This window comes from Eleutherodactylus coqui, chromosome 4, assembly GCF_035609145.1.
Source record: "Eleutherodactylus coqui strain aEleCoq1 chromosome 4, aEleCoq1.hap1, whole genome shotgun sequence".
NCBI lineage: Eukaryota > Metazoa > Chordata > Amphibia > Anura > Eleutherodactylidae > Eleutherodactylus > Eleutherodactylus coqui.
The window spans coordinates 47,306,538-47,325,073 of NC_089840.1; the positions used below are offsets into that span (position 1 = coordinate 47,306,538).

An 18,536-nucleotide genomic window follows, 5' to 3' on the forward strand; every position below is an offset into this window, starting at 1 on the left:
AGTAAGGAGAATGCAAAGCATCTGTCAAACAGAAGACCGGAGGAAGACAACAATGCTGAAGTGTGGTGCCTCATGAGGATTGCACAGTTAGACGATACCATATACACAACTAGTCTATAATGCAGGATATCATCTAAGCAGCACCAACCATCATTAGAGCTAAGAATCTTCCCATGTTTGACCAATTTACAGCTAACAATACTGGAAAATAATTGACTATATCTACTGTGTCTGATGCATCACTAAATATCTACAGAGTCTGAGTAGATCATCAAGCCCATGTTATTGACAGCTGGAATTAGTACCAGAGAGATATCCAATAGTTGAGCTCTCCTTTAGCATATCATTGTCAGTAGCAGACACGGTTTCTCTTTGGAGGACCCAACTTGCAATGGGAACCATGTAATACCTCATTTACCCTGTGGTGGTGCTGCAGGATAAATGAACACTTGGTGTCTGGTCCCGCTGCTGACTGCGGTTCATCATTGGGGGTCAGAGCAGAAGGACACCTTGAGAGCAGCTTATTTTGGAGGATCCAGATAATAAAAAGGAATGTCCAAAGTGGACAAAACTCCTCAAGGGCCATTTGTGCTGGGCTGGGTCTGTAACTCCTATGCAAATTAACCATTATTGCAAGGGGAACCTCCATACTGGAGACAGGTGTAGGACCAGCACATACCAAACATTTGTGGCATATTCTGCAGAGTTCATAAAGGTCTATAATGAAAATACCCCTTTAAGATCCCAAAATGGTTTGAAACAGCAAACAATATTCAATGGCATGTTCACAGTCTGACCCCTCATAGAAATCCAATGTATCTAAGACCCTGCCTTGGCCTCCATTGGGGGGGCATACTCTCCCTCCCCCCCCCCCCCCCCCCCCCCCCCCCCCCCCCTCTATAGAAAGCACTCTAGACTGTACTTTACTATACGGGAGGGCCACTACAAAGCAAAAAATATATACCACTTTTTTTTTTTACATTATGAGCAATAGCCGATGTATGCCACTGTATGAATATACAGCAGCTTACATCCAGATACACATTGGGTAAGGCTCAACGTACATTGTACTACTTACAGAAAAAAAATGTACAGAACCTTGAATGGGGTGTTCCTATCTTGGGCAAACAAGGCTACGATGGCAACACCGCTCTGTACAAGGTGACTGGGAGGACGGGAACAGTAGGGTATGGTTGGGCAACACTGTTTCTGCAACGTCCGTGGAAGTCATCGGGAGCCAACAGTGTAGCACAGCAAGCGGCACAGTCTGTATAATTCCCATAGATTTAAATTGGAATTACGAATACGGAGTAGCGAAGCCGCTTCCGTGATTCCCAATCGCCCACGGCTACCTGGGCCAGGGTTGGTGGGGGCCACGGCTAAAGATAGTTGTGGGTCCCAGAGATAGGACCTATATGACTTTTCTGCCTATTCCGTGAAAATCCATGATGGGAATACCCCTTTAAGTGTCCAAATGTATGTAGGAGGTCATGGAGAGAACAAACCACAACATTGTAACAATGTAGAATCCATACTGTAACAGCGAATACAAGCAGTACAAAGCCTTTACAATGTGACGGCAAACACTTGACAGCCGCTGATGTTTTTCAACCAGTTCTTTGAATGAAATGTTCCTTTAAGGTTTCCATCTAAAATGCCTTATAAATAGCACTGCAGAGGTGTAAGGGAGCAGTGTAGGGATTATAACCTCTTTAAATGCAAACAGGTTTTCCGCCTAGTTTTTATTCTCTGTGAGAAATAAGAAAACACCGGGTTGTGCAAGAACACGGATCTCAGAATCATTTAAATTCTTCTTCCCCGGTACGTTCTTTAGAGATGAGGGGCGACATTGAAAAGTGTGGAAAATATGTATAATTTTTCATAACATACAAAAATGTCATTGTGAAGAAAATAGCATGCTCAAGGCTTCAGATTGTTACTTTCCGCCAGTGCTGGGGGTTACATCGTTTCAGGCGGTGGGGAACAACGACAAAATTACAGGTCTGCGTTCAGGCGGTTTAAACAAAAAAAATAAAAAGACTTAAAGCATTAAATGACTTCAGCGGCGGCTTCCTAAACCAGTCTTAAAGGGCACTTGGAACCTATATGTTGTGGTGCAGCCATTCAGGAGCTGTCAATTCACTGCAGCCTAATAATCAGATGCATTAAAAGATGGGAAATCGGGACCCTCTGACCCTTCGTAGGTCAATTCAACCTTTTTAAATTATCGCTACAAGTGAACGATTCTGCTCAATGTTCGAGGTTTTTCCAAATATTGGAAAATCGTGTTAGGGTTAGAACTCGGAAGGTGATGGTGTTGCCTCTGCTTGGCCACAGTGGTCACCTGACTTCCGGTGGTGGCAGACAGGGTTGGAGCAGTGGGAGCCAGCTAGCTGTGCCCCGTGGACGGGTGAGTGTGTGTTATTTTTTTATTTTAACTCATGCCTAACATTTAAGAGTTTTTATATTGAGATCCCACAACCCATTTAATATTGAGTAGGTCCCCTTTTTGGTCTTCCCCGTCAATGCATGGACTCCATGAGGTGTCCTGTGATATCTGGTAGGCCTTTATAGATCTGCTGCTATGTGGGGCCTTCATTGATCAGACTTGTTTTCCAGCACATCCCCCTGGATCATACGGAGTTCTGCGAACCTGGAGGACAAGTCACCACCTTAATCTTTTTGCTATGTTGCTTATACCATTCCTCAGCATTTTCTGCAGTGTGGCAGATACATTATCGTACAGAAAGTGGCCACTGCCATAAGAGAATACCGCTGCCATGAACGGGGTACTAGTGTGTACAGGGTTTGGTTACGTGGTAAGTGTCACATCCACATGAATGCCAGGATCCAAGGTTTCTAGTAGAACATTGCCCCTAGCATTGCACTTCCTCCCACTGTGCATCCTGGTGCCATCTCTTCCGCGGGTAAGTAAAACACAAGCATGATGTAAAGGATTATGTAGTCTAGGTCACCTTGTTCCTCTACGCCACGGTCCAGTTCTGTAGGCGCTCTTGGTGATGGGCAGGGGTCAGCATGGGCACTTCGATCAGTCTGCAGCTCCTGCAAGCTGCAATGCCCTGTATGTTCTGACATCTTTCCATCATCGCCAGCAGTAACTATTTCATTATTTGCCCTGCAGTCGCATTTCTACCGGATCGGACCAGACATCTTCGGTCCTCTCACACATCAGTAAGACTTGGGCACTCATGACCCCGTCGCTGATTCACTAACTGTCTTTCCTTGGACCACTTGTGAGAGGAGAGAGAACACCTCACAAGACCTACCGTTTTCGGGATGGTCTGACCAGTCACCTAGTCATAACAATTTGGCCCTTGTCAAAGTCGCTCAGATCCGATTCCTTACATGGTCTTTCCCGTCAACGCATTTTTTTTTTGTTTCCAACACATCAACTTTAAGAACGGACTGTTCACTTGCCGAATAATCTATCCCACCTCTTGACAGGCGCCGCAGTCATGCGATAATAAATGTTATTCACTTCACTTGTCAGTGCTTTTAATATTATGGATCATCAGATTATGTATATAGCGCTTGGCGTTCTATTTTTCTCACTCTACACTAACAGGGACATGATGGCTTTACACCAAAAAAACTGCAGCAATAAAGTTGCAATATTTGACATAAGAGACGCTTGTGTAAAAATTTTGCAACTTTTCTGTCATCCATGTGGACCTCGCCCCTTTGATGAAAAGTGGGTGGAGCTTAACTGCGCCAAGACAGAGAGCAGGGACAGCATGCCATATTGCAGGGAGGCCAGCGACAACACAATTACTGCAGGGCCCATTGCTGGGAGGCCAGCGGGGAAGCCGCTTGAAGCTGAGACATAAGGGTATCGCACAGCCCAGCCAATCAGCAGCTGTGGGCATACCCTATACCTCCCACAGCACAATCCCAGGTCTCCACCCATTTTTGTGGTGGAGACAAGATACACCAGTACCCGGCAGGTCACCTGGAATACATTTCCGTGTAGGCGCATATAAGTGCTCAGATGTGCCTAATACATGAAGAGATGTGTGCATCGTTCGACGGAAGAAAACTATACCAAAACAGGCGCTGGCAACATTGGTCCTAGAAAATTTCCTCCTAAGTTTTCATTTGGAGACAATGTGATATGATAACATTCTTGAGCAGCCACCACTAGAGGGAGCTCACTGCATACTGTTACTGCATTGAAAGGGGTTGTACTAAAATGTCAAGTTATCCCCTACCCTTTGAATAGGAGATAACTTTATGTTCTTGGTACAACCCCTTTGATATATAAACAGTATCCTGAGGGCAGGTGCTGACGGAAACAGACAAGTCCTAAACTCGGCAGTCATAGTCAGTCCCATACACGCTGAATGGATCGAGAGTGACCGCAGCTCCAAACTCCTCCTCACCAATGACGCTTCCAACAATTAGTCATTTAATCACTTATCCTGTGGACAGGTAATAAACGTCCACTGCGAGACAAGCTCTTTAAAAAATATTCTACAGTTTAGTGTATACAGCTCCGACGCAGACCCATTTGTCTCCATGGTTACAGACTACAGACCAGTTTTGTGTGCAGTCAGTTCCTACACCCCTGCCTCCTCTTACTGGTAACATACAGACAGCGGTAGCAGTAAGATAGCTCTATTGGCTAAATGCCTCTTTGGACGACACCTCTGACAACACTGCAGGTTCAGACACCTAGGATTGGCTTGGGGTCCCCAACCATGGAGACACATTGGGCTACATAGGAGCTGTATACACAAAACAACAGAAGATTTCTATTCAAGCCTATTTGTAGAGTTGCTATTTTCTTTTCCCGGAGATGCGCTAAAAGCAATAAAGTCTGCATTAACCTTTAAGAACCTATGAAGCAATACCTAGAGTCCTTTTGACTCGCACACGGCGGCATCGTGACAGCGAGGCTTTAATTAGCTCCGATTTATCCCGAACGTCTCAGACTAGGAGAGTGCAGAATAAACATGCTGTACTAAAGAGCGGCAGCAGCTCTCCCGACAGGCAACCACCACACCTCTCCGCCACAATGACACCCCCCGCCGCTCGGCCGCCAGCCACACGCAGCGAGCTCATTGACACTTATCAGCTGCAATTGTATAATAATGCTGCCGCGTCTGTTCCCATCAATGTGCAAGATTGGCAGTAATCTCATTGTGGATGAATAAACACAGCAGAACGTGGAGCGAGGAGGACGCAGAACGCACCTTCTCCCCGAATCCGCTATTTACAGCTTAAACGGATTGTGTCATCAGAAAATGACCTATTGTATGAATCATGTTCTCACTGAAAAACATATTTTTAAGGATTTGTGGTTATGTAAAGTTACAATCTGTAGGCTAAAAAAAAAAAAAAAAAACCCTCCCTGACCACTAATCCTAAGAAAACCCCTACACTTTCTGTTCTGTACAGAACATTTTTTAGTAGTCATCTCATTATCATCACAGGCAGGATTACAATGCAGGTAACACCTATATACAGATAGCAAAACATCCACCATAGATGACGTCACAGCTCACCTCCTCCCCTCCCTGCACAGGTCACAGAGCACGCCCACAACACTCTTTCATAGAAGTGAATGGGTCCTCTTCTGTCCACTGTTTCTATGGTCCATGTGATGCATCTCCCTAAATGCTGCTAAGAGCAGCAAAAGGCAAGGTGACCGCCCCCCATAGTCATGAACAGACAATAAAAAAAAATTTAAAAAATCTGCATTTTATTGCTATATGACGACATGTTGCTAACAGTGTTCCATCACCTAGCGGGATTCTTGGGTTTGTTTTCCTTGAACAAAAAAAAAAAAATAAAATGCTTTAAATAAAGAACTTATGTAAAAAAAAATAAAATAAAAGTTGTCCATCAGTCCTACAAACGAGCGCGATAACGAGGGAGCCCGCACACACACAGGCACTTTTTCCCCACTTTTCCTTTCCAATTTAGCACTGAACATTAACAGATTGCAAACCAACGCATTTCACACATTTGGCACAGGCTAGTTAACAGATGATTATGAAGTCTGGAAGTATTAATTAATTCAGGCATCAATCTGTCTAGATGACAGAACTTATTCCAGTAACACTAAAAAAAAATATTAAAAAATTCAGTTGAAACATAGTTGTCGAGAACTGAAAAAAAAAATTCTAAACGCACGAAAAATTGATGGAACTTTAGCAGATTTATGAGGCTTATACTCTCATTTTTCCACTTATAGAGGTTTTTTGTTTGAGAACACAAACCTTATGCACCACACATGAAGGACATTCACAACAGCAGAAGCCATTGTTCATGAGGAGTATCACCCCCATCTACCCGTGCATGATCCCTTTAAAAACAGGTTGTCTCGCTAAAGAGACCGCTCTACTACAGTTCTGGGTCCTGGAATTCCTGACATTGACCTCTGCAGGAGAAATATAGTATTACACGGCACCCATTCAAGTGAAAAGGCTGCTATGCAAATACTTGGACTGGTCGAGCCCTCCAGAGAGAAAGCTGTGCCAACTTAAAGGGACACTAACTTTTCACACACCATATGCTCATCTGTCATCAATCTTGTAATATACTTTAAAAATATTTTGTTTTACCCTTGAAAATCAAGCATGAAAATGTTTGCCACTAGGGCAACTTACAAGCCTACAAGCAACTTTGCAATCCACTGCCTGTCGTTAGGCATTTGGCTTCTCTAGTAACAGGAACATGTGGATACTGCTAGTTACTACATACAACTGAATCCAGAATTACCTCAGAGCCGAGAACAGAAAAGGGTCCAGGAATCTTTAGAATTTCCATCTATAAGTTTAGGCAGAGAACCCCTTTAATAGTAAAGTTTTCATAAGATTTTATGGTCGACGTCAAACAAGAATTGAGAACCATATTGGCGTCTCCGAACAAGCCATGTAAAAAAAAAAAGTTACCTCCAACCTCATACAATTACACAGTAAACCCGTTCTGCAAAGCTGGACCTACATGGCAGACTTTGTTGTGGTGACCATGATTGCCGGCGCCACCATGTGACACAGTTTGCAGTTTTCCATGATTTTCTGTATGAGGAACACTAGTCTCAAGTTCCAATGTAAAGGACATACACCTCCCCCTTACCCCTCCCCCCCCCCCTCGGTAAAATGTTTTGTTGATTGCACGTTCTGATTTTACTACAGTCTGCCTTGCAGCTCCAGCCTCCGATCCACAATAGATACACGACTGGCAAATCAACAGTATATCGGCTTCGCTTACCCCAGTGATTTGTCCACCGGCCACCATAAGCTGTGTCTGGGGTATGGCTGCCTGCAAGGAGGGATGCTGGGAAGGCTGGACTGCTTGCGGAGGCTCCCCAGGTTCTTCTTTGAATTTAGTCTACAACATAGAAGCCTTGATTACTCAAAGAAGCGCTGCACCCCTTTAAGCATACGTATACAGTTCATGCCAAAAAAAAAAAGAGCAGAAAAAAAGTGACATTTTTCAGCGCGGATCACCCCTGTTTGCCTGCTTTAAAGGGTATATATACTTTTGAAGCCAATATTGTTTTTATTGTTCCAAGGCATCCAAAATAATGCAACTGTGTAGTTATTCTGCATTAGAAGGGGTGTCCCGGGCGAAAAAAAAAAAGTTATGGGTAGGGAATATTTTAACTAGAGATGAGCGAGCATACTCGCTAAGGGCAATTACTCGATCGAGCATTGCCCTTAGCGAGTACCTGCCCGCTCGGAAGGAAAGATTCGGCTGCCAGCGGTGGGCGGGGAGCGGCGGGGGAGAGCGGGGAGATCTCTCCCCGCCCCCCCTCCCGCTGACTGCCGCAACCCACCTCTCACCCGCGCCGGCAGACGAACCTTTGCTTCCGAGTGGGCAGGTACTCGCTGAGGACATTGCTTGATCGAGCAATTGTCCTTAGCGAGTATGCTCGCTCATCTCTAATTTTAACCCTTTCCAATCCACTGTCTGACCTCTGAAGACATTATGATTTAAGGTTGTACATCTCCGATGTTGGAAGACGTCCATCGGGGTTCTCTTACTGTATACTGCCAGCCTCTCTGCTGTCAAAGCCTATCCAATGTGTCACCTCATGCAGTACTGGCTTTAGCCAGCATATAGCGCCATTGTATAACAGCAGAAAAAGAGTAAGCCCCCTAGGAAAACCAAGAATCAAACTGGATTGGAAAGGGTTAAAAAAAACAACCCAAAAACGAAAAACAAGCCATACGCACATCCTTAAATAGCCCCCTGTCCAGCACGGGAGTCCCGGCCCCTGCTGCTTCGATCTCAGAACAAGCTACAGCACTCATGTACCGTTCATTGTAGATCCGACCACCCGGCTAGTCACTGGCTTCAAGAATGATACTGCCGTGAGTGGCATGTGACCACTGAGGCCTGTGATTAGCAGAGGAGTAATGTATACAGTGACTGGCACACGAGTGCCGCAGCATCTTTCAGGATCTGACCAGGGGCTCCTGTAGAGGGTCATTTGAAAGGGTTATGCCAAGTTATTCCCAAACTCATAAGACAGGGGATAACTTTACGATCTGACTGCTGGGACCCTCACTAATCCTGAGAATGGGATCCAGTCGGTCCCAGGTGGTCACACAGGTGCGCTGCCCTTCTGTTCACTTCAATGACAGTACCGGAGATTACCAGGTTCAAGCACTTTGGCGATGTCCGGTGCGGTCACTGAAGTGAACGGAGCAGCGATGCACCTGTGTGACCTCTACTCCATTCCCTAAAGGACCAACTAGACCCTTATTCTCAGGATTGGTGGGGTCTCAGCACTCAGACTGCCACCGATCATTAAACTAACCCGAATCCTGTGGATAGGGAATAACTTTATAACTTGGAACCACCCCTTTAAGGGGGAGAGGATGGATTAGGTTTCTACTGTACAACATTCCCTGGTCTTCCAGTCCCCTGTTACTTCGCTCCCTCATACCGGTAGCAGAGGACATATCAGACCACGTTGTTTGTTTGTAGTCTGTTACCATGGAAACACATAGCTCAGCACAGGAGCTGGAGACACAAATCAGCAGTTGCTAATCACGACCATTTACAAAGTTATGTAGCCTGCCCATGGCCAGATTTGCATTACGGAATCCAGAGTGGGTGTCCGCCTCCGGATTCTACATGTGACTACCGCCCGTAGCATGCTACGGAAAAGCAAATTTTATCTGCCCACGAGTGGAAATCAATTGCGATTTTCCGCTCACAGGGGGGAAAAAAACAAATCAGAGCATGCATCATTTTTAGGCGGAGTCTGCGTGGACAGCTTACATTGGAGTCAATAAAAGCAGTCTGACCCGCAGTCCTCCTGCAATCATCACTGCGGAAAGGTAGCGGGATCCGGGTCAGTGGCTAGCGACGGCACAGCATAATCTATACTGCGCACGAGCGGCCGGCCGGCCCATCTACAGTACAGAATATGAAGAATCCGGACAGGTAGGCGGAGTCACGGCCGGGCATGCGGAATCTCACCCGGCCGTGGGCAGGCATGCATCGGAGTAAAAAAAAGATTCCAAAACTACACAAACCCTTTATATGCAACCTTTGTCTTCTACTAGAAAAGGGTCCAATCCGGCATTACGGTGAAGTTTACATTCATGGCCAATGCGCCCCTTTCTCACGGCCGATCTACAGATCGCAGAGTGAAGGCTACCGTCACAGGTGAAACGAAAACTACTCACGTGTTTATAGACAGACACCCCCCCGAGGTCTGAGGCACTGAGCGGCTTTTCCAGCACAAGGCCTGGCTCACATGGACAATGTAACTGTGTTGGCGCGCATATATACGCGCCCATAGAGAACAATGGCCTCTATCGCATGAACATATACGGAAAAATAGAACGGGCCGTGTTCCTATGACGCAATCCCAACGCTCTAATGTGAGCAGAACTGCATATAGCAATGCAATGGATTGCCCGCAGGTTACCGCGTATCACACAGGCGTACAGTGCACGCCGAATCTCCTGTTTCACCAAAAATAAGACAGGGTCTTATATTAATTTTTGCTCCAAAATATTTAACGGTTGCCTGGACACGATTTAAAATGAATTTAATTAACTGTAACTACAGCTTATTTTTGGAGTAGGGGTTACATTTCAAGCATCCTCAAAAACTCAAAAATCGTGCTAGGGCTTATTTTTGGGATAGGTCTTATTTTCAGGGAAACATGGTTATATGCCCATCTGAGCTCAGCCTAATGAAGAGGAGCCTCAGAACACGTTTAGTGCGGGTTTACACAATAAAAAAAGAGAAATTACGCCTATCTTTTCGCCTAATTTTTACAAAAATGTATCCATTGAGCCACTTAATACATTTGTTGCATCTTGGACCGTCCCCATTCGCCTCTTGAAGTCTATGCCAATAATCTACTGCCGTTTCTGGCATAAAATTCTGACGGCCACCAGCAGCCTGTCCCTGACCACTAAAACCCCTTTTTTTTAGCCAAAGATGGCTAGAGCGGTAGAAGAATGTCCAAAATTCTTTAATGTTTGCACAAATTTCCGACTATTTGTGACAGAATCCCGCCATAACTCCTTTTATGAATTCACCATTATCCTTTTCAAAATGTCACTTGCTGTCAGTGAATGAAAACAGACCAACATCCTTCAGATCTGTAGACGCTGAAGACGAAGCTCATGTAATAAGTCAGTTGTATAAGAATGGGGGCAGAATTCCAGCCTCTTAATCGAAGTAGAAAAAAAACAAATTCCATTCACTAACAGCAAGCAGAGATGATGTGACGGATGAGAGGTTCTAACAGTTTAGTATATCGGATTGTTGCAGAATGCTTCCTTCCACATATATAAGTAGGGAAGGCGGTGGAGCCCGGCCTGCATGAGAGGAGCTCGGAGAAGTCAGACAGTAAATTACAGGTCACTGTGATCCACTTGTACAGCGTACGCCCCCTGCGCCCCATGGAAGCGGCGGGCGCCGTGTCAGCGCTCCGCAGTCACTGTTTATTTCGTCAAGAGTTATTTACATGATTCACTGAAACAAATCATAATTACGTAACAAATTAGCATTGTGCGGGTAATTGAATGAGGCATGGTAAGGCTGTTAGCGTGACATGCCCCCGTGGTAACCGCGCGGCCGACATATTTGTGTTTGATGGCTGTATAAGTAGCCATCTGCTCAGAGACAAGGCCACTTAATACTAATAGACTTCTCAGCCACAATCACATTACAAGGAGGACGCCGACTTCCCACACTTCAGTCTCCGCCACGATCACGGCACAACACAAACCATGTGCTTTTACTATTGCTGCGGCCCCGGTATACGTCCAATGTAACACATGGTGCTCACTTTAGGTCTTCTTAAAGGAATATGTGCACTTCTGCAACCTGGTTCTGCTTTTTATTGCTTCAATGTATCCACTTTTTTTTTTTTTTTTAAAGCACCAACTTTGCAAATAGTCTTGATTGAACTCTTCTACTGCTCTGTGTATACAACTCCTATGCTGTCCTGTGCGTCTCCATGGTTACAGACTATAAACAGCTTGTAGCCCGATTCCACAGTCATCATTTACTCCCCTCTTCATGATCAGAAGAAGAGTAGAGAAAAGGAAGAAGTACATGATTGCTGGATCAGACTGCACAAGGTCTGTTTGTAGTCTGCAAATTGATGTATCACCATGGTTACAAAGGAGCTGTATGCACAAATAGGAAACTTTTTAAATGCCCACTGTCGTTTCAACAAACTTATATTAATATGAGCCAACATAACGAGCAAAATTGCAATTCTCTTTATTTATATTTTCTGCTTGAAAAGTCGCTCTGACGTGCTGTCCACTAGGTGTATCCCTTCCTTCTAATATGCTGTCCACTGCCTGTTGTTAAGTGATGCCGGTCTCTAATAACAGACGGATTACAGGAAGTAGAGGGGAGACCCCCACCAATCCTGAAAATGGGGTTCCCATGTCCCCCTTTTCTGTCACTGTGAGCTCTCCACACCCACCCACAGTGATGTCTGATTGAATGAAGTGCTGGCCAAGCATGTACGGTCACCGTTCCATTCATTTCAATGGGAACGGTGGAAATAGTCGGCTATTTCCGCAGTCCCACTGAAAATGAATGGTGCAGTACTATGCACGCACTAGCACTCCATTCAATCTTCCCCTTGCTGCAGGTGGGTAGAGTAAGTCTGCAATGAGGTAGATGGGGGACAAAGAACTGCAGTTTTCAGAATCAGGGCAGCAATCTCATTGGTCGAAAGCAGGAGACAACTAAGGGGATCCTGTGGATGCAAATAACTTGTTGAGAAAAGGGATCAAAGGAGGATGTGAAGAATGGTTTGGACAAACAGAAGGTGCTCGGTCATGCATATTGCAGCCAAGAAATGCTGATGCTCAAATTAACAGGTCCGAACGCACAACTCATTGCTCATTAGCACGGATGGTCAGGTCTTGCACCGTTACTATCTATGAAAAATAGAAAAGGTGACACCAGTGGGCAAAAGAGCACAAAAATGGCATCACTGAAAAACTTCGCTGGCCAGATTTCTGTTGCACCGCGTTGATGGAAGGGTCAGAATTTGGCGCAAGCAGTATGAAGCAATGAACCCTTCCTGCCAGCTGTACAGAGCATGTCAACACCTCCAGCTAAACTGCAGCAACTGCAAGAAGCTATTGTGTCTGCATGGGCCAATACTGCCGCAGAATGACTTCACCAGCTATTGGAATCTAGGCCATGGTGAATTGCTGCAGATCTGAAGGCCAAAAGTAAACCTAATGTACTACCAGATGGGGGTGTCTAATAAAATAGCCATTCGACATATATGAACAGTTGGACGGACATCTTATACTGTCAGAGAAGTACCTACTGCACGCAATGTTGACTGGAGGAAAGAGAGACTTCCATCATACAATAGATCATCAAACCAGGAATAAATGTCAATGTACCAAGATAATACCACAAATCATAAAAGACAGCAGCCTATATCATGTTGAATCATAGAGTTGGAAGGGACCTCCAGGGTCATCGGGTCCAACCCCCTGCTCAGTGCAGGATCACTAAATCATCCCAGACAGATATTTGTCCAGCCTTTGTTTGAAGACTTCCATTGGAGGAGAACTCACCACCTCCCATGGTAACCTGTTCCACTCATTGATCACCCTCACTGTCTAATATCTAATCTGTGTCTCGTCCCTTTCAGTTTCATCCCTATTGCTTCTAGTCTTTCCTTGTGCTGATGAGAATAAGGCTGATCCCTCTGTAGTGTGACAGCCCCTCAGATATTTGTAGACAGCTAATAAGTCTCCTCTCAGCCTTCTTTTTTGCAAGCTAAACATTCCCAGATCCTTTAACCGTTCCTCATAGGACATGATTTGCAGACCGCTCCCCATCTTGGTAACTCTTCTCTGAACTTGCACCAGTTTGTCTTTTTTTTTCTTTTTTAAAGTGGGGTGCCCAGAACTAGACACAGTATTCCAGATAAGGTCTACATCCCAGATTTGTGTTTGCCTTTTTTGCTGCTGCATCACACTGTTGACTCAGGTTCAGTCTATGATCTATTAGTATACCCAAGTCTTTTTCCAATTGTGCGGCTTAGCTCAATTCCTCTAATTCTGTCTGTGATTTTTTCATTTTTCTTGCCCAGATGTAGGACCTTGCATTTCTCCTTGTTAAATACCATTCTGTTGTGGAGCTGAATGTTCACTCCGCAACTACTTTTTTTTTTTTATCCCAATACATCCAACATGTGAAATGTAGCACCTTTTCAATAGGTCTTAATTAAAAATGTCCTACTGTTTTCTTTCTATAGCTCCTATGCAGACTTATGCATCTCCATGGTAATAGACAACAAACAAACCCTATGTAGTCTGATCCTGCAGTCACATTTTTTCTATTCATCTTGTACTTCCAGCAAATGTATCTCTGCATACAATATGGGACAAATGGAAGGAAATATGGCCAACTAAATAGTTACTTCGATGCGTTCGATAAAAAAAAAAAAATAGTTGCAAAAAATGGACATAGCCCTTAATTATTATAATTGGCCAGGGGGTGCGGAACTTAATACTCAAATGTAGTAGGTTAATGATAAAAAGAACACAATTACTGTATGTATAGAGATACTCATACAAATGATGAGCGACTACAGGTGAAGCAGGTTGAGACCAACATAACGGACAACTGTGGTGACGTTATCGGCGCAGAGAGAGCGCCACCTTCTACAAGAGTGATCCCCTACATTTTCTAACATGGAGAAACACAAACGGTAAAGTTTTCCCCAACTCCTGCAATCTATATGCTACTACTTCAAAGGGGTTTAAAGGGGTTATCCACACAAAGCACGACCCAACCAAGCTTTGTTCATGGTTTTGTCTGTGTCCAGTTCAACTATCCTCCCTCACTTAGAGGAACCGTTCAAGCAAAACACATACATGGCGCCACATCTAGTGCAGGCGCTGAGGGGGCGGAGCATGACCTAGTAATACTCACTTCTTGGTTCATGCTCCACCCCTTCAGGCACTGCACCAATAATAAAATAGTATATCAGTATTTCCTAGTTTTCCTCTAAAAGGGTTGTCGAGTGTGTGCGATTTTTTTAAATGGGTCTAAATGTGTAACAGAGGTTTTCCAGGAAATTATTATTAATGACCAATCCTCAGGATAGGTCATCAATAGTTGATCAATAGTCCACCACTCGGGACCCCAGCTGATTGGGTTCCTGCTGTCAGTGCCACAATACAGAGCAGTAAGAACGGAAGCTGTTGCTCCAACCCCTGTGTAGTGGCAGGCGCTTGTAACTGCAGGTGCAGCTCCCATTGATTTTAATTAAATTCTAGCCTGCAATTACAAGCGTCGGCCACTACACAGGAGTTGGAGCAGCAGCTTCTACTCCGGCCCATGTGTACTGTGGCACTGACAGTTGACACCCAGTCAGCTGATCGGCCAAGGTTGCCGAGCAGTGGACCCCTGCCGTCCAATTATTGGTGACCTATCCTGAGGACAGGTAATCAACAGTATTTCCTAGAAAAAACCCTTTAAAGCAATACAAGCAGCCATACCCACCTGTTCATTCCCCTGACGATCCAGTGCTGCAGCTACCAGGTGCTATTGAGCTTTCTACAACAGCCAATCAGAGGCCGAGATGGTCATGTGCCGTCTCCCGGTATCTCAGCTCAGTTGCTGGCAGCCATGATGCCAGGACACCTGGACAATCCCTTTAAAAGTGCCATCTTTTAACTGGGCCATATACCTAAAATAGCTGTCAAATGACAGCTATACCCCCTGAACTCACGAACGTTCGGTTGAGCACGCATGTATTCTTAATGGGGGGAGGTGGACTAAACTGCTGCCGAACACCGCTTTCTTGAGCCGTATACCTTCCTTGCACCAAAATATATTGTGGATACAATTGGCATACAGCAGCCAGACAGGTCAGGACTGCCACAATACCCGTTTAATCCAATATTTTGCAATTAAATGTTTATCCAGAGTTACTTTAGAGAACAAGAGTGTCTGCGAGGCCGGGAAGTGCAGCCTCATCCTCCGAGACCAGGGCCCCTTAAACACGCCGCATAATTTTGCCTAATGAAGACATTTCTTGCAGTCACCAATAATATGCATCAAAATAGAAGATAAAATTGATTTGTCGGCCAGGAGAAAAGCATTAACACTCATGAATGTGTTCCCCCTGGGAGCTTTCCGCCTGCAAACTCCCATTTACGTGTCATAATGTGAGTGATTGGGACGGGGAAACGCAGAGACGTTCTGCAATATTGTGTCTGCTCACCATGATTGTGCATATAATCTGTGCTACAAGGAGAAGGGGAAACGGGAACGACGAGGTACAAACAACGTGACAAACGCAAGGAGAGCGGTACCAGACAAAGCGTGATAGAACCGGGCCAGAATAATATGCAGCAGCTATAAACATTTACTGAATCCTCATATATACCGGACATCTGTAGCCGATACTGAAGATCCAGGAAAGGTCTACCGCAGTGACCACTGTCCGAGTTGTTTGTCCAAAGTCTTCTGTATGGAAGCAGTATTGCAGTAGATATATTCTTGTACATAGGGGGCAGTATTATAGTAGTTATATTCTTGTACCTAGGGGGCAGTATTATAGTAGTTATATGCTTGTACCTAGGGGGCTGTATTATAGTAGTTATATGCTTGTACATAGGAGGCAGTATTATAGTAGTTATATTCTTGTACATAGGGGGCAGTATTATAGTAGTTATATTCTTGTACATAGGGGGCAGTATTATAGAAGTTGTTTTATTGTACATAGGGGGCAGTATTATAGTAGGTATATTCTTGTACATAGGAGGCAGTATTATAGTAGTTATATTCTTGTACATAGGGGGCAGTATTATAGTAGTTATATTCTTGTACATAGGGGACAGTATTATAGTAGGTATATTCTTGTACATAGGGGGCAGTATTATAGTAGTTATATTCTTGTACATAGGGGGCAGTATTATAGAAGTTGTTTTATTGTACATAGGGGGCAGTATTATAGTAGGTATATTCTTGTACATAGGAGGCAGTATTATAGTAGTTATATTCTTGTACATAGGGGGCAGTATTATAGTAGTTATATTCTTGTACATAGGGGGCAGTATTATAGTAGTTGTTTTATTATACATAGGGGGCAGTATTATAGTAGGTATATTCTTGTACATAGGAGGCAGTATTATAGTAGTTATATTCATGTATATAAGGGCAGTATTATATTCCTGTACATAGGGGGCAGTATTATAGTAGTTATATTCTTGTACATAGGGGGCAGTATTATAGTAGTTATATTCTTGTACATAGGGGGCAGTATTATAGTAGTTGTTTTATTATACATAGGGGGCAGTATTATAGTAGGTATATTCATGTATATAGGGGGCAGTATTATAGTAGTTATATTCATGTATATAGGGGCAGTATTATAGTATTATATTCCTGTACATAGGGGGCAGTATTATAATAGTTATATTCTTGTACATAGGGGCAGTATTATAGTAGTTATATTCTTGTACATAGAGGGCAGTATTATAGTAGTTATATTCTTGTACATAGAGGGCAGTATTATAGTAGTTATATTCTTGTACATAGGGGCAGTATTATAGTAGTTATATTCTTGTACATAGGGGGCAGTATTATAGTAGTTATATTCTTGTACATAGGGGGCAGTATTATAGTAGTTATATTCTTGTACATAGGGGGCAGTATTACAGTAGTTATATTCTTGTCCATAGGAGCAGTATTATACTAGTTATATTCTTGTATATAGGGGGCAGTATTATAGTAGTTATATTCTTGTACATAGGGGGCAGTATTATAGTAGTTATATTCTTGTACATAGGGGGCAGTATTATAGTAGTTATATTCTTGTACATATGGGGCAGTATTATAGTAGTTATATTCTTGTACATAGAGGGCAGTATTATAGTAGTTGTTTTATTGTACATAGGGGGCAGTATTATAGTAGGTATATTCTTGTACATAGGAGGCAGTATTATAGTAGTTATATTCTTGTACATAGGGGACAGTATTATAGTAGTTATATTCATGTATATAGGGGACAGTATTATAGTAGTTATATTCATGTATATAGGGGGCAGTATTATAGTATTATATTCCTGTACATAGGGGGCAGTATTATAGTAGTTATATTCTTGTACATAGGGGGCAGTACTATAGTAGTTATATTCTTGTACATAGGGGGCAGTATTATAGTAGTTATATTCTTGTACATAGGGGGCAGTATTATAGTAGTTATATTCTTGTACATAGGGGGCAGTATTATAGTAGTTATATTCTTGTACATAGGGGGCAGTATTATAGTAGTTATATTCTTGTACATAGGGGGCAGTATTATAGTAGTTATATTCTTGTACATAGGGGACAGTATTATAGTAGTTATATTCATGTATATAGGGGACAGTATTATAGTAGTTATATTCATGTATATAGGGGGCAGTATTATAGTATTATATTCCTGTACATAGGGGGCAGTATTATAGTAGTTATATTCTTGTACATAGGGGGCAGTACTATAGTAGTTATATTCTTGTACATAGGGGGCAGTATTATAGTAGTTATATTCTTGTACATAGGGGGCAGTATTATAGTAGTTATATTCTTGTACATAGGGGGCAGTATTATAGTAGTTATATTCTTGTACATAGGGGGCAGTATTATAGTAGTTATATTCTTGTACATAGGGGGCAGTATTATAGTAGTTATATTCTTGTACATAGGGGGCAGTATTATAGTAGTTATATTCTTGTACATAGGGGGCAGTATTATAGTAGTTATATTCTTGTCCATAGGAGCAGTATTATAGTAGTTATATTCTTGTCCATAGGAGCAGTATTATAGTAGTTATATTCTTGCACATAGGGGGCAGTATTATAGTAGTTATATTCTTGTACATATGGGGCAGTATTATAGTAGTTATATTCTTGTACATAGAGGGCAGTATTATAGTAGTTGTTTTATTGTACATAGGGGGCAGTATTATAGTAGGTATATTCTTGTACATAGGAGGCAGTATTATAGTAGTTATATTCTTGTACATAGGGGGCAGTATTATAGTAGTTGTT

At 43.3% G+C, this 18,536-nt stretch overlaps 1 protein-coding gene across 7 annotated transcripts in view; it reads right to left on the reverse strand.

Annotated features, from left to right (window-relative positions):
• The window catches only part of POU2F1 (POU class 2 homeobox 1), a 147,797-nt gene that overhangs the window by 37,077 nt on the left and 92,184 nt on the right, over positions 1-18,536 (reverse strand). For 5 of the 7 annotated variants that reach the window (XM_066599378.1, XM_066599377.1, XM_066599376.1 and 2 more), the window contains one exon: positions 7,237-7,356. The exons of the other annotated variants lie outside the window; for them this stretch is intronic. In XM_066599378.1, coding sequence (XP_066455475.1) covers positions 7,237-7,356 — 120 coding nt within the window. The remainder of the gene's footprint in view (positions 1-7,236; positions 7,357-18,536) is intronic. 7 annotated transcript variants of the gene reach the window in all.